Source organism: Haliotis rubra, unplaced genomic scaffold, assembly GCF_003918875.1.
Source record: "Haliotis rubra isolate DU_JTF1 unplaced genomic scaffold, ASM391887v1 Scf286, whole genome shotgun sequence".
NCBI lineage: Eukaryota > Metazoa > Mollusca > Gastropoda > Lepetellida > Haliotidae > Haliotis > Haliotis rubra.
In genome coordinates, this window is record NW_025766953.1 from 1,109,549 (window position 1) to 1,126,607 (window position 17,059).

Consider the following 17,059-nt stretch of genomic DNA (forward strand, 5'->3'; position numbering starts at 1 on the left):
TTATTATCATGTTGCAGTTGCTTATTGATGCTCCTGGTGTTGATCACTGGATTATCTGGTCCAGACTCGATTATTTACAAACCCCTGCCATATAGCTGGAATATTGCTGAGTGCGGTGTTAAACAACAAACAAACAAGAAACCAAAACAAAACCTATTCAGCATTCTGATCCAGAAGCCTGTCCATCTCATTCTATATCAGTGGTTAAAGCGTCCGCTCGTCATGCTGATTTCCGGGGATGTCCCACATGGGTACAATGTGTGAAGCCCATTTCTGTTGTCCTCCGCTGTGATATTGCTGGAATATTGCTAAAAGCCCCGTAAAACTAACCTCACTCATTCCATATCAACACGTGGATGATAGATTGACAGAAAAACAAATGAAATGTAATACAGGCTACCAATGAAAAGCTGAGTTATTCATAGAAAAACTGTAGTTCCCAAGAGCATCACAGAACAGTAAATACCCTCACTCCAGTGTGTTGGATGAGATGGAAATATACCTTCACTGTGTGCCCACTGGTGTTACCAGCCTCTCATTTGTTCACCGGAAAGAGGTCCGTGAATGGGTTCTTCAGTAAACCATGCTTGTCGTTAGTGGTGGTCCAATTAATTGAAATAATCGAAGATTGGTCGCAATGACAAAACGACCAAGCAATCGATCATGTTTTCTCATAATCGAACACAATCAATTTTGGAACACTTGTTTGCAATAACAATATTTTTCACAAGGTTGGTTTTGTCTGTTAGATTTCATTAGCACTACAAGCTCTTCCAATTCATGATTGAATTTATTTTAAAGACTCCATGAAATTCATGTTCCTAACATGCTAGTCATCCTTTAAAGATATGAAATTTGCACAAAATGCATTTGCAAAGAAAACAAAAGAAATACATGTTTTTTTCTTTACCTTTTGTGCATTAACAAACATAACCAGGAAAATTTGATAAATGACGCTAACCAATTATTTTCGATGATTGATCGGTTGTAATGAACCAATCATCAATTATGAGATTGAAACCAATTCCCAACACTACTTGTCGTAAGAGGTGACTAACAGGATCGAGTGGGCAGGCTCGCTGACTTGGTTGACACAAGTCATCATATCCCAGTTGCATAGATTGATGCTCATGCTATTGATCACTGGATTGTCTGGTCCAGACTCAATTATTTACAGACCACTGCCATATAGCTGGAATATTGCAGCGTAAAACAACAAACCAAATCACAGGAAAGATGTTACCTTCGTATGACTGGAGAAAGCAAAGCCAGTCTCATGTCTGCCTTGATTTGGACGTGTTAGAATCAACAAGGTGTTCAACGATCTTTCCCCCACAGTGATCGTAGTGCTTCAGCAGGCAGGAGTTAATCTCGAGTATGAATTCCCATCATGTAAGTATAAAGATTGCTTTGTGGACCAAGGCCGATTCCACAAAGCAATTTTAGCACTGTAAGTGTTGTAATGAACAGGGCCCTGGATGGTAGGAGGTAATTTGGTGTGGAAACCGGTTAATAATTAGCAGTTCAGTGTAGGGATGATTATTTAAGTATAGAGAGTACAAATTGTTTCGACTGTGTTGTTTGCAAACAATTATTTAAAGCCGGTCTGTCTTCCAATTCCATTACTGCTGGGCGTGCATAAATTTTCAACTGGGATTAGATGGTGGAGACAATCAGGCATTCCTAGCTGCTGGGTCCAGCTTATTGAAGGTGGATATGGTTTACTGAAGGAAAGGGGTGGGTTACTGAAATTAGGGGTTGGTTTATTGAAGGTTGGCGATTTACTCTAGAGGGGTGAAGACATTACTCAAGGTTGGGGATGATGTAACTGAAGATGGGGGATGACTTACTGAAGGTAGGGGATGACTTACTGAAGGTAGGGAATGACTTACTGAAGGTAGGGAATGACATACAGCAGGTGGGGGATGACTTACTGAAGGTGGGAGATGACTTACTGAAGGTGGGGGATGACTTACTGAAGGTGGGGGATGACTTACTGAAGGTAGGGGATGACTTACTGAAGGTGGGAGATGACTTACTGAAGGTGGGAGATGACTTACTGAAGGTGGGAGATGACTTACTGAAGGTGGGAGATGACTTACTGAAGGTGGGAGATTTTACTGAAGGTGGGAGATGACTTACTGAAGGTGGGGATGACTTACTGAAGGTGGGGATGACTTACTGAAGGTGGGATGACTTACTACTGAAGGTAGACTTACTGAAGGTGACTTACTGAAGGTGGGAGATGACTTACTGAAGGTGGGAGATGACTTACTGAAGGTGGGGATGACTTACTGAAGGTGGGAGATGACTTACTGAAGGTGGGAGATGACTTGCTGAAGGATTTGACACTGAAGAGATGACTTACTGAAGGTGGGAGAGGTCGGGTGGGGATGACTTACTGAAGGTGGGGGATGACTTACTGAAGGTGGGAGATGACTACTGGAAGGTGGGGGATGACTTACTGAAGGTGGGGGACTTACTGAAGGTGGGAGATGACTTACTGAAGGTGGGGAAGACTTTACTGAAGGTGGTAGAAGGTGGGAGACTTACTGAAGGTGGGAGATGACTTACTGAAGGTGGGGATGACTTACTGAAGGTGGGAGATGACTTACTGAAGGTGGGGATGACTTACTGAAGGTCTGGATGGGACTTACTGAAGGTGGGGAACTGACTTGTGGGATTTACTGAAGGTGGGGGAAGACTTGTTATTTCCAGTATTGATCGTAGAGTAGAGTGGTTATAGTGTTCACTTGTCACACCAACAGCCCAGGTTTGATTCCTCACATGGCTGGAGTGGCCCATATTCAATTACTGACATGCAACCATGTTACAGCTGCAACATTGATGACTACAGCTCAAGACAACCAACCAACCAACCATTGCTACAGGAAACTGTTGAGATGGCCCCCAGCTTTGTTGAGATGGATCAGTATTTGTCATGTAGTAAGATGCCACCTTGGTAACTCTACGACATTCCTCAGCTAACCATGTGTTATTCCATACCAGTAATTCCACGCCATGTCATTATATTGTTTTTCAGAAGCAGAATGAGCTTTTACAAATGTTAAAGGTCACGTAGGTTTCAGGTTTCTCTGAAATAAATGGTATTGGTGATATGAAAATGGTTATTTTTAATGGAATCCTCAGTTTGAATGGTTTGTTTTTAGGTGTTCAGGCATTTTAACACAGCTGTGCATTTTTCTTTGTACTTTTGTCATCGCAGTTGGTTTTCCTTTCAGTGGATTTCTGCTGAAAATGTCATGATGCCAGGGTGAATAGATTGTTTTTGTTTATTGACTATTGTGGAATTAAAGAGGTTGTTGTGTAAAGGTGACTACCAGAGGTTGGAAGAGGTTGTGTATGTTGACAAACAAATTGATGAATAGTTTGTGTAAGGCTAAGTAATAGTAGTGTTCCGATTAATAGAAATAATCCAAGATTGGTCGCAGTGACAAAACGACCAAGCAATCTATGACATTTTCTCATAATCGAACACGAACGATTTTGGAACCACTGTAATAGAGTTTGAAATACTTGACGAGTGAACATATCTAGGATGTTGTCAGGGCCTGAAAATGTGTTTAATTCTTAGAAAACTCACTTCACTTACTGAAAAGTCATGACTGAATATTTCTTGAGGACTCTTGGAAGTTTTTATTCATGATATACTAGTCATCACTTTAAAGTTGCTAGTTGCATCATTTTACATTGGATATGAAATTTGCAAATGCAGTTTGCACAGTTTCTAGATAAAACAACTAACAACCCAGAACCAAATGTTTTTCTTTATACTTATATGCAAAAACAACCTAAAGAGGAAAATTTAAAAACTGACACTAACTAATATTTTTTTTATGATTCTTTGTTGGTATTGAACCAATCATCAACTGTGAGACTTCAACCTATTCCCAACACTTAGCTAAGTAAAATATTACTGTTGTAAACACGGGCTAACTGGGCTGTTGTGCAGTAGGTCTGAGGTAAGGATCAGCCATGTCTTAGTTCATAATGTCATAACAAGTATGTTGACTGTGACATTGTTGTGGTATTGCTCGGTAACTCTGCGGTGGTGTTGCAGGGATGTTGCTTGCTGTGATGTTGCTGTAATATTGCTAGCTGTGGTATTGCTGTAATATTGCTAGCTGTGGTATTGCTGTGATATTGCTAGCTGTGGTATTGCTGTGATGTTGCTATTGCTAGTTTGCTGTAATATTGCTAGCTGTGATATTGCTGCTAACTGTGGTACCACCATGGTATTGCTGTAATATTGCTAGCTGTGGTATTGCTGTGATATTGCTAGCTGTGGTATTGCTGTAATATTGCTAGCTGTGGTATTGCTGTAATATTGCTAGCTGTGGTATTGCTGTAATATTGCTAGCCGTGGTACCGCTGTGATGTTATATTGCTAGTTGTGGTATTGCTGTGATATTGCTAACTGTGGTACCGCCGTGGTATTGCTGTAATATTGCTAGCTGTGGTATTGCTGTAATATTGCTAGCTGTGGTATTGCCGTACTAGTGCTAGCTGTGTTACCGCTGTGATGTTATATTGCTGTCCCTGATGTTGCACTAATATTGCTGACTGTGATGTTGCTGTGAAGACTGCCGACTGCTGTGCCTCATTCCGCTCACACCTCACCGTATTCCAGACTCTGTACGGGGCGGCTTGAATACAAATCTGCTGGACAAGTAAGTGGATAAAGCTTGGATTATGAGTAAGTTATGAAACTCCACCAGTAGGTCAAGTAACATTAACTGGTGTTCAAATTAGACAAAAGGATAGTCACCTTATTCCTCACTATCAGGGCACGATAACTGTCAATATTTCGGTTATCTGAAAAGGTATCTTGTCAAGTGACATATTCAGTGCAGTGGGACAAATATAGTTGTCTGTATCTACACTTGAGATCCTTATCACATCCTAGATATGCTAGTCTGGTGTGTTCCTCGCTGGGTCTGAAAACTTGTTGACATGAGGTGTACTTGAATCAGGTAACTTCTTCTTGCTTGTGTGCACCAGTTGGGTAGCTTAGTGGTTAAAGTGTTCGCTCATCATGCCGAAGATCCGGGTTCGATTCCCCACATGGGTACAATTTGTGAAGCTTGTTCCTGGTGTCCACTGCCGTGATATTGCTGGAATATTGCTAAAAGCGGTGTAAGTCAAACCTCATGCACTCACTTACTATAAAAGTACTATTGTAAAGGAGAAACCTTTTTGTGTTATCCCAATCGATTGAATATATAGTTAAGTATAACGAAACAGTATTTGACCAGTCAGCACTGTAAGCCAAGCTGTGACATTCAATGGATCTTAATCTCAAAATAGACCAGGTCTGTAACATGTGGTGTGGAGATTAAATAGACACTGTTTAGAAGTAAGCCTGGTTTATACATCGCAAGTAAATAGCATAAAAGAATAGATTTGATTTTCCTTGAACCTCTACAGAGGTCAACAGCTAATTAAGATATACAGTGAAAAATAAGTGGTGATATGTTAACATATATAGTTTTCACAATTGATGTACAATAATTTCGGTGGTAATGGTTGTTAATGTTTCAGTACAGAAGATAGTGATTGCTAAAGAAAAATGCTACGATGCATAAAGATGTGAGCACTTTGGGTAACAAACCACCCATTCACTTTTGTCACACACTGCAACAAAATAAATACATAGGTTCCAAGAAGGAACTGCCCTTTCCATTGTCCCTGCAATGATATTGATGGAATATTGCTAAAAACTGTGTGAACTTTCCTCTCTCACTCATTAGGCGAGCTTACCGATCTAGCCCCACCCATTTGAGAAGGAATGCACTCAAGCTCTTTTCAACTAGTTTCATTCAAGACATTGAACCAATTGGGATTTATCAGATTTGTTCATATGACTGTCATAAATCAGTTATGGCCCTGACAGATAAACCATAGTCATGTAAAAGAGTCAGGTGTTCTCGAAGTTCTGTTAGCTAGTATATTAGTCAATAGATCAAATAATTACAGGTCACCAACTGAAATGTGTCTTCAAAGTTCCTCACAGTATAAATGAGAGGTAAATACATCTATTCTGTGGCAGTATGAATACTACTTGTATGGCGACAGCTGTAAGCAGTGAGTCCCAGGCTCCACACACCTGGACATTCACAATATCCATGTCAGTATTTGAGTTGTATATCAATAGATTGTAGACATTTATGATCTTCATAATAATAATCCCTAAAAAGTATTACTCCCAGATAAAAGCAGATCATTTTTACCTGAATAGAATCTCATGTCATATTACACTCTGTTTCTCAGTAAATAATAGCATTGAAGAATAATTCCGTCATTCATGGCAAGCGTCACAGATCAGGCCAATGAACTCAATAGGCTAAGAATAGTGTTTACTGCATGAATACGACCTTAGACACTGTGGGTCCGATCCATACAGCAAACACTCTCTACAGTCAACTCCGACGAGGAAACGACACTGGTTTGTTGGTGGATGTGTCATGTGATGGACAGGGAGGGTGTAGCTGCTGCTCATCTCATTGACTCCTAAGACCATGTTGATCTCCAGCTTGTGACGGTCATTGATCTGTTGACAAGACAGAGGCAATGATTAGATCTTGTTTGTGACCCCTGGGTCAGTCCAACTGTCACGTGGGCAGTCTGTGGGTAAGGAAGTGGGGAATCGGTAAGCTATGTATGTCAGTTGGGCACTGCAGGGTATGTCAGACTTTACCGGGATACCATGGATACCTGTCAAAGACAGACTGTGGATATTACAGTAAGTCAATCACATTGGTACCTGTGTCTTGATCTTGTCAGTGTTAGGTTTTAGGTCATTTCTTTGGGTTTGAGGTTTTTTCTCTCACATAATTCATCCATTATAAGGTTTGTGTTTCACATGTATTTTTTCTGTCAGGATGGAGAACACATGTCATTTGATTTTTGCAGAATTTAGCTTCTTGAATTTATACATATAATAGTTTTGGTACACCTGAATATGTTTTAAGTTGTTAATTTGAATATTTTTTAATTTTCATTATGAGTGTATTGTAGTCGTTTTGTTACGGATACGTATGAAAATAACATTTACCTTTGTGTTTGTTAGGCCGGAACTCACTCACTCACTCACTCAAACTGCCAAATGATGTGCTGTCAACCATATTTGGTATTCCAGATACCACTGTGTGCCCTACCTGAGTGAGAACCCCATAGTAAACTGTATTTATTGGCAGTTTATTATGTATTCCGAGTAAGGTAAAGTGGACTCTATGGAACAGAGTTCACAGCAGAGATAACTGTTGGAGGGACATACAACTTGGCTGAAACTAATGTAAACATATAGCAAAATGCGATAGGATAAGTATTTTAAGTATACAATTTATAGTTCAAATTTTCAATTATTTAATAAAATAAATAAAATTGATTAAAAACATTTTGTTTACATTATTCCCAGCAACCACAATCCTATTGCCACTATTCACACGTAACTAACTGTAGCTGACAGAGAAGATGGATACGTATCTATACTTGTCTCTTTAAATGTCACTGTTCTTGTAGCAGGATGATCACTGTTTTCGTGGTGGAGGTAACAAGATCACACGCAACCACAGAGATGACAGGTCAAATGTGTTCAAAATGTGTAGGGTAAAACCTGCAATAAAAATATCATAATGCTAAACTGTTTCTCTTGATAAAATAATAGTTCTTGATGCTATTTTTCCAAAAACTGCATTAAAATTTCTGTTATGCTATTGGGTATGTTTTAACTAAATACCTATTAGAAGGGGATAAACGCGTGCACAGCTCATTGCTATTTCCGGCTCTGTTTACAAGACAAATACACACGATAATCTTAATCCCTGCATACGATACAATGCCTAGAAAAAAAAATTAGCACTGAAAAGGTAAATCATCATGACTAGACGATGTTTAATTGCAAGTCTGACAGCTTCACTGACAAAGCTATTTTCTCTTGTTCATTCACAAGAAGCGATACGTAGTTATTGTACCACTGGAAAAAAAAAGTTTGATGAAAGTGTCAGCTTTAGATAAGCCGACCTCTGTCTACAGAATACTTTTTTAGTCCTCAAAGTTTGGCTTATCTGCAGTCATACATGAACTCTTGTTTCCAGGTTGTGTAACAACAAGATTAACTTTCCAGATTGGCTGATATTCTATATTTGATGAAGGATCAAGACAAGAAGATATAGGTATTTTGGCTTATATATAGGACATACTATTTTGATACAGATTTAAAGGATCAAGGTAATGCTTTGGCTTAACTATGTAATTGATTTGTCTACAGACATATACGCTTGCACCTACATAAACCTGTGACATGCCGCAGTGTGATAACACTATTGAAAATAGTATTTGCTTGCAAGTTATACCCAGGTTGGGTGGAGATGTCGCCCAGTACACTAAAGTAATATTAAGTGCAGTTATTATGGGCTATTTTCCATCCATTGCAGTTGCTCAGAGCACAGACAATCTGATAATTATTACCCTCAGATAACTCAAGCTGCCTGTGAGGTGATAGAAGATTAATAGTCACATGACTTTTCTCACTGGGTACCCATTTTCTGCTGGGTGAACAGAGGCCATTTTGAACAAACTCACTTGCCTTAGGTGAGACCACATGTATCACATGTGCTTCTATGATGAGAGATCATTTGTGTTTGTGTACAAGTTGTGAATAGTATGATACCAGAAGGAAAAGATCTGGGTTGGAATTGGTTTTCAGCAACCAATGTAAGAGGCGACTATAGGGATCGGGTAGTCAGGCTCGCTGACTTGGTTGACACATGTCATCATATCCCAATTGCCTGGATCGATGCTCATGCTGTTGATCACTAGTTTGTCTGGTCCAGACTCGATTATTTACAGACTGCCGTCATATTGCTGGAATATTGCTGTGGAGTAAAGCAACAAACAAACCAAACCAGAAGGAAAGACTAGGCCCCCAGGCAACAGTGTAGACTCTTCTGAGTAAATTAGGCCTACCTTTCCATTAAAATCATAATTCCAAGGTTATGTAAACAAGTTGTACCAAGAAAGGACTGTTGTCCTTGTCTGGTTATGTGGATGCCTTGTATAGGAATAGAACTACTGTATAAGCCTGGACTTTACACTCAGTATAGACTTGAGTTGCACATAATAGGAGATACACCTACTCACAGTGTTTTGAAATTAAAGTAGTATAACAGAATTATAATAGCTCTGAGTTTCATATAATAGCTCAAGCTGTGTGTGCTAAACACAGTAGGTTTACCTCCATTCTACCATGACTGCTTTATGAACAATATCAGTTGGAACTCTTTCTTTTAACATGTCAATACGTGATGAGGTCTCGCATTCCAATCTCAAGTGGTATCGCCCCAAATGGGGTGATGGTTGATTAAACCGTCAATAACTCACATCCGGTTCAGTAATAATAAATAACGTTTTCTTTATTCACTGTATTAATCACCCATCATTAACTGAATTTACAAAAAACTTGGTTCACAGTTTGAAATTCATACATAAACCATTACTTACTCGAATAATGGCAGCGACTTATGACCTTGACCTATTTTTGGAAGTAATTGTTTACCGTGACGTTGTAATTGGAAATTTGAAAAGATGCAACAGGAGAGGTTCTGACAGTTTGTACGAGGGTACCCTGGTGGTATGACTTGAGACATCTGATTATTGGCACCTTGCAAAATTGAAGAATAGAGGCGCTTTTGATGTGATGAGGAGTCTCTGTGGTATGAATTTACAGACTTCATTTTTGTGTCCTCTCAACTTTACGATTTCACATGCTTCTTCATCTGCATGCGACAGAAGGTTCACTGTGGTGGCTCTTACACGGTGATTTGTGCTCAAAGTTGATTCTACGGATATCATTTTCATCATTTGAAAAGTGTGTTGCGACCTTGTGGCTTCTCAAGGCTTTCCTTCAGTGTTCAGATGTTAATGCGTGCTCCGTTACTCGGTCAGGGTCAGTGTCATCACCAATATCTGACAAAACACTTAAATGGAAATTATCTAACAAATAATAGCCTGATCAATTTTGGCATAATATGGAATCAACGTAAACATATTTTTCTTGCTGAATTTTATTTTTGGAAAGCAGAAGATGTTTTAGGATTGTTCGAACTGAATATTTGTTTCTATGCTCGAGAAGTAATTTTGTATGTTTTTCACCTGTTTCTGTGATTAACACAAGTTTGGGCTCATCATCGTTAAGTCTATCTGCATTAGCAGATGTGTAATTTCTGACAGCGAAATCGCTATAAGCTATCGATGTATCTTTTGTTTGTTTTGTTTCTGCCATGCTAGTGGGCAGACGAAAATAGGGCATCACTGTAAACCATGTATAATTGCACACGGAAAATCAGAGACCTGTATAACGTGATTATATACCTCTGAATGACTTTAATTAGCCAATCACAATCAAGTATTTACTTAAGTCATGGTAGAATTTTACTTGTCACTTTATTTTTATTTTAACAGCCTTTATTTTTACGGTGACATCAGATATTATAATGTAGGTTATGATGAATGACTAAAAGCTGGCTGAACATTTTGTCGTGACAGTACTTATGAAGCTTCTGATACTAGAATTGGAAAGTTGGTAATAAGTTTTTGAATTTATACTTGAATATGAAATATAATTGTTATTAAATTTGATACGGGATCATTTTTATCTAAATGAAAGTGAATTTGTTGCCTGGCTGTATTAAGTCTTATCTCAATTTAAACTTGATGCCAACTTTAGAGCTCTTGCAAGATTGGTGCCACCTTGCGACAGTCAGGAAGTAGATGTGAAGCTGTTTACAATCACGGTATTTCATGTATTGAATTGTGGGCATTGACGTTATTGGACTTGTTTCTTTATGTTGTACATGGCCTTGAAATATGTCTGGACTTACAGCTGACAGTTTGCAGGGACGCACCAAGAATGATGGTGGAGTGTGAGTCATCATTGTTGTTGCTACAACTCACTTTCCATAGTATACAGATGACCAACCACATCCATAGACTTTGATAAATATATGTCTGTCCCTGCTGTTCAGTGTTTGTAAGGAAACTCTAAAATGATATTTACTATTATATTGGCCTGTTAATATTGTTGCTGTTTTGCTACGACCAGTTTACCATCACACTGATTAAAGAGAATTGGGTTCGGCTGTCCGAGTGTACAGGAGGCTTGTTGTTCATGGCTGATTTATGGACCTGAGGGTGTTATCAGGATGAAATCTTAAGGACAGATGGTGTATCACTCTGTGTACAAGGAATTTCTCACTGAAGATTATGTGGTCGATGTTGTCGAAATGTTATTGAACAGTTCTGGAAGGATTCATCAACTGTACAGGTTCTTATTTTACTAGCAGGTCATGAAATAATGAACACAAAAAGGTCATGAGAAAATTGTTAACATTGTGAAAATGTTTGAAAAAAGAAGTTTTACTGTCAATAGAGTTGGCAAACTCTCCTTAAAATGACCTTAAACAGCAAATCAACATACACTTATTAATATACTTTTTTTCAAAAAGCATGTTCATTTTGACAAATTCAGTTGTTTTTTTACATGTTTATTGAGTGAACTACTGTAAGTATTACAACAGACGTGACTTCTTCCTGATCATATAACATCAAGAGTCTATGTGCAAGATCTCATGTGTCTCAAGTGACTCCTTGAGACAGTTGGCAGGAACACCTCCACCTGTCAAATCCTCGGTACCTGTGACACATCTGGTGTTCTAGGCTGAACACGATAACTGAGGACTGCTCTTGTAAAAATACAGTAAATGATTAAACATAATCTTTTTTGAGTAACCCATGTGAAAATGCTCATCATGATTTCTTAGAGTGTTTATTATACAACCAACATAGAAAGATCATAGAAAGAAACAATTCCAGTTGTCTTCTTTCTATACACCATTAGTATTATAACATTTCTCTAAAACTGTCAATATTCCTCTGTGTCTGCTTCCCACGATTGCTTGTGCAGAAATTTGTTATTATAAATATCTTTGGAGAGGGGTTATAAAAGTGTTTTTGGTTTGTTTTTTTTGGTTTTTGTTGTTGTTTTTTGGGGGGTTGGTGGTTTATTCATCATTTTTTAGGGTACAAAACCATGACATCAAATAGCAGTCAAATATAACCATGCGTCTGTATTCAGAGTTTGGCAAGCATATTATAACAAATGACATTGTAGCAAAAAATGGGTCGGTTTTACGTTAGTATCAATCCAACAATTGATGAAAATCTGACCAAACTCCAACAAATTTGGTGAAATTGCAAGAAGAGATGGCAAGTGTTCTCTCAATATTGTAAACTTTACATATTTCATTTCTGATCATATCGAAACTTGGTGTACAAGTATATGTTCTTATTTTAAAGAGAGTAAATTTGACAACTGTTATCAGGAGATTTAAGGACATCGTTCCTTTTTTCAGAGAATCCAAATATGATTTTCTTTTTATCGATATTCAATGTGATATCTGTTTTGGTTTTTATCCAATTAGAAAATTGATTCCATATGTTTTTAGATTTTGGACAGGTTATAAATGTTGTAAGAACTAGTTCCTGATCCTTTTCACTTTGTGAATAAATATGTTTACATGAAACTACCTCTTTGAAATGTGTGGTACCCGAGTCCCATACATGCTTGCAAGATGCCAGTAGGTTGCATCCATTATCCATGATAGGAGGAAGATAGATATTTCATTGGACTGCTTTCGTTGTCAGCTGTGTATATTATGAATGTGTGTATAAAAAAAATCCTGTTTACGGGCTTGATTGATAGGTAGGTTCTTGGCCATACGAGGCTGCTTGTGCTTATATCATCACTTCAGTTTCATATATTTTTTGTTCTCATAAACAACAACTTTATTGAAAATGAGGGTAGAGCTTGTTCCAGAAGCATTGCTTCAAGACCGTAAAGTATTTCTTGATGAAACTTGCTGTACAGATCAGCCTTCCCTTGAACTGGTGCCATTTGATGATCATTATGTTTTAATGAACTGAAGGTATAATCCAATGGCGATGAACCAAAAGTAGGGTATAAGTATGAATACATGACATGTTTGAAGGATAACAACTTCTTTTTTTATTCTTTACACGACGTTTCAGAGCTAATTCTTGCTCCTTCATCAGGTAAATGCTTAGTCAGTACAGAGAGTGAATATATATAGATAAATGCCTTCCAAAAAACTTCAGGGTATAAGTAGCCAAATTCAATTTCCAAATTGCACCAGATCTGGAGGACATGTCCTCTACTGATGACTTTTGTTTGTGAAGACCATGTTCGGGTTGTTTTTTGTCGTTTTAGTTATTAGTGATGTTGTGTTTGCAGGCGAGTACCATCTGAACAATGACAGCATGGACTACGCCATACAGATGGAAATATGGAAGGGGAACATTGGGGGCGCTCTGCAGATCGCCACAGACAGAGAGGAGCTGTCCGACTGGCTTGTGGGCCTGGCGCCTCTTGGTAAGTTTTGTCTGCTTACTTTCCAGTCCTGGGTTTGGTCTCAAGCTCATTTAGGGCAGTGGGGTAGCCTAGTGGTTAAGGCATTCGCTCATCACACCAAGGACCTGGGTTCGATTCCCCACATGGGGTCAATGCGTTAAGCCCATTTCTGGTGTCCCCCCCCACCGTGATATTGCTGGAATATTGCTAGAAGAGGCTTAAAACTAAACTTACTCACTCAAGGTCATTAGGGATTCTACTAACTTGATAGATTCAAGAATCCCAGGTCTTATTCAGGATACTTCAAGAACATTCATGAGTAGAATCACTCCTTGACAATTTGTTTTACTCATGGTATCAACCACTGCTTATGACTTGATTTGTCTTGGGGTGGTGGGCTAGCCTAGTGGTTAAAGCGTTCGCTTGTCACACCAGGGACCCAGGTCTTGATTCCCCACATGGGTACAATGTGTGAAGCCCATGGTGACCCTTGCTGTGATATTGTTGGAATATTGCTGAAAGCGGCGTAAAACTAAACTCACTCACTGATTGGTATCACAGCTGTCATTATAAAGCTTGATACTGCTGACTGAGGCATAAGACAATAATTATCCAATTTTTCCAGAAATGAAAAATATAGTTTCTTTATGCCCATTTGTTTTCATTGAATACTGTGCACAGGCATGACATAGGTTCACTGGGATGGACATTACTAGTGCCAGAAGTGTCAGTTGGTCTATTTTCCAATTTTCATATACAACTGTCTGTACATTTTCCACTTGAAATAAAGCTCATTGGATTCTATCTCTCAGAATTCCTGGATACTCCTTTATTCAACTCAGAGCATACAACCTTTGTTAATAAAATCTCAAGAATTTGTCAACAAATTGTTTTGCCCTTGTCAAACCAAAATATGTATCAGTTGTTGTCAACAGTTAGTTGATAAACTGTTGACATCTTGTCATCAATATTTTCACTATTTCAAACTTGTTTTTGACCCTGTCTGATCATGCCATCCATTTAATCGCCTTTCTCTACCAATGTAGGGGGCGGTGGGGAAGCCTAGTGGTTAAAGTGTTCGTTCATAACGCCGTCACATGGGGACAACTTGTGAAGCCCATTTCTGGTGTCTCCTGGCGGGATATAGCTGCATTATTGCTAACAGCAGCGTAAAACCATACTCACTCATTCACCCACCCTACCAATATGAGACACTGGGGATTCTCACCTGGAATCCTTCATCCCACTAGGAATACTTGCAATCTCAATAATTTGTCAACAAATTGTTTTGTACCTTGCCAAACCATAATATTTATCCTTTCTCTACCAATGTAGGGGAGTGGGAAGCCTAGTGATTAAAGTGTTCGTTCATAACACCGTTTGTGAAGCCCATTTCTGGTGTCTCCTGGCGGGATATAGCTGCATTATTGCTAACAGCAGCGTAAAACCATACTCACTCATTCACCCACCCTACCAATATGAGACACTGGGGATTCTCACCTGGAATCCTTCATCCCACTAGGAATACTTGCAATCTCAATAATTTGTTAACAAATTGTTTTGGCCTTGCCAAACCATAATATTTATCAGTTGTTGTCAACAGTTAGTTGATACACTGTTGACATCTTGTCATTTCACTATTTCAAACTTGTTTTGGCCATGTCTGTTTAGTTGACAAGACAGTCAAGTCTGTGTTTTGAGTAGCAGTTGAAGTATATTTGGTGTTTAGCTCAGTACTTTGCACATAGTATTCAGCATTATTCCAGTTGTATGACTTCAGTCTGGACCAGACAATCCAGTGATTGATACTGTTATGTGCAACAACCCGAGCCAATGGGACTGGATGTCATGTCATACAAATGTAGTAACAAATAAACCCATTATAATTGAAAAGGAGCCCCAGTTAGATGTGAAATTCAGAACCTGAACCTGAGGAAATCTAGACTTGCTTCATTTACAGTCCATTTCATTTCAATTGAGACCAATGAAATGCTGACTACCACCAAATCTAATAATTGCAACAAACCAAATTTTGCACAGTCACATGAAATCGACAGGTACAAATCCAAAATTTGAAGCAAAAGTTTCCTAATATGTTGACAAAGACACAACCAATATTATTGTTTGTAGGGGTTTACTTGTATTTTTATGATGTCATGAATCATGAAGAATGAGGAAGAGACTTTAATCTACAATGCAAGGTTAAACTACATCTCAACTTGAGATAATCAGAATTTTAATAAATTCTCTACTTTAAACACAATAACAATCATGTTTCAGTTTGCCTGCCAAGGGCACTGTGAACACAAATCCTGGTGTTATTATCCACTGTCCCTAGATATTGCCATGTGCACCATGGGATTGTGTGGTGCAGTCTGATTGGTCGTAAAATATTATAGGGGATTTAAAGTTCGTAAACAGTATGACTTTTCTCTATGAAATAATTCATTTTGTATCATCTGTTTTGTTCTCGATGCAATTTTTTAAATTTGCATTCCTCATGGCAATCTGAATATTATTTTATGGAAACCTTTCAAATTTGATTTGATTAATATTGATGTGAACACTTTATGGGTTGATTCCCCCTGCCTTCTGTTAACAAGGTACCTCTGTTGTTGTGGGAACATTTCACCTTATTTATTGTATGTTAGGGCGGAGGATGAACCTATTGGCTAAAGCGTTCCCACGTCACACTGGAGACCCGGGTTCGATTCCCCACATGGGTACAATGTGTGAAGCCCACTACTGGTGTCACCTGGTGTGATATTGCTGGAATATTGCTGAAAGCGGCGTAAAACTTAAACTCTCGCTATTGTATGTTAACTCATTGATGCTGTGGCAAATCAGCAACAGTCCAGAGAAGAGAGTCCTGTTACATTTACTGAGGACATTTTTGTTCAATGTTTATAGACATTGTTTTCAGATTTGCTTGAGACTTTGGCTGTATGGATATTTAAACATTTGAAATTTTCACGCTTCAAAGCTTCATCAACCCATGTAAGAGGTGACCATAGGGATCGGATGGTCAGGCTCGCTGACTTGGTTGACACATGTCATGATATCCCAACTGCGTAGATCGATTCTCATGCTGTTGATCACTGGATTGTCTGGTCCAGACTCGATTGTTTACAGACCGCCGCCATATTGCTGGAATATTGTTGAGTGCAGCTTTAAACAACAAACAAACAACCCTCAACATATCATAAAAATATTTGCAAATTAAAATACGTTGAAAATGATGCTGTTTCAAATGTAAATACAATAATCTGTTACGTAAAGTACAACGAAAGTGAACAAGACCCATTTATGTTTGTGGTACGCCCGTCACAGAGGATGTAATAGGTATGTCCTGGCCTTGAGCCATCTGCAAGACTCTGATGAAGTACTTCAATGACCTGTATATTGATTCTGAAGGTCTGATAACATGATGCTCTTGGATGAGTGCATTCAGGAAGATTGTGTCTTTTGAAGCTGTAAACGAGCCTAATACAGATCTAGCCATGCAGTGTACACTTACTGTTTCATTTTCTTAATTCTGCTAATCTGAGGAAGTATCCGTCTCTTTTCATGATGTCCAGTCCTTTAGCTGGAGTACACAAAGGTGTGTGTTTC

At 38.6% G+C, this 17,059-nt stretch overlaps 1 protein-coding gene across 2 annotated transcripts in view; it reads left to right on the forward strand.

Annotated features, from left to right (window-relative positions):
* LOC124281630 overlaps nt 1-17,059 on the forward strand; it is a 157,332-nt gene that overhangs the window by 115,715 nt on the left and 24,558 nt on the right. The window contains exons 1-2 of one of the 2 annotated variants that reach the window (XM_046717564.1): nt 9,599-9,734; nt 13,331-13,468. In XM_046717564.1, the coding sequence (XP_046573520.1) occupies nt 9,719-9,734; nt 13,331-13,468 (154 nt within the window). In that variant the 5' untranslated portion in view covers nt 9,599-9,718. Of the gene's footprint in view, nt 1-9,598; nt 9,735-13,330; nt 13,469-17,059 lie in introns of those variants that run through there. The other variant, XM_046717562.1, reaches the window with a different exon arrangement.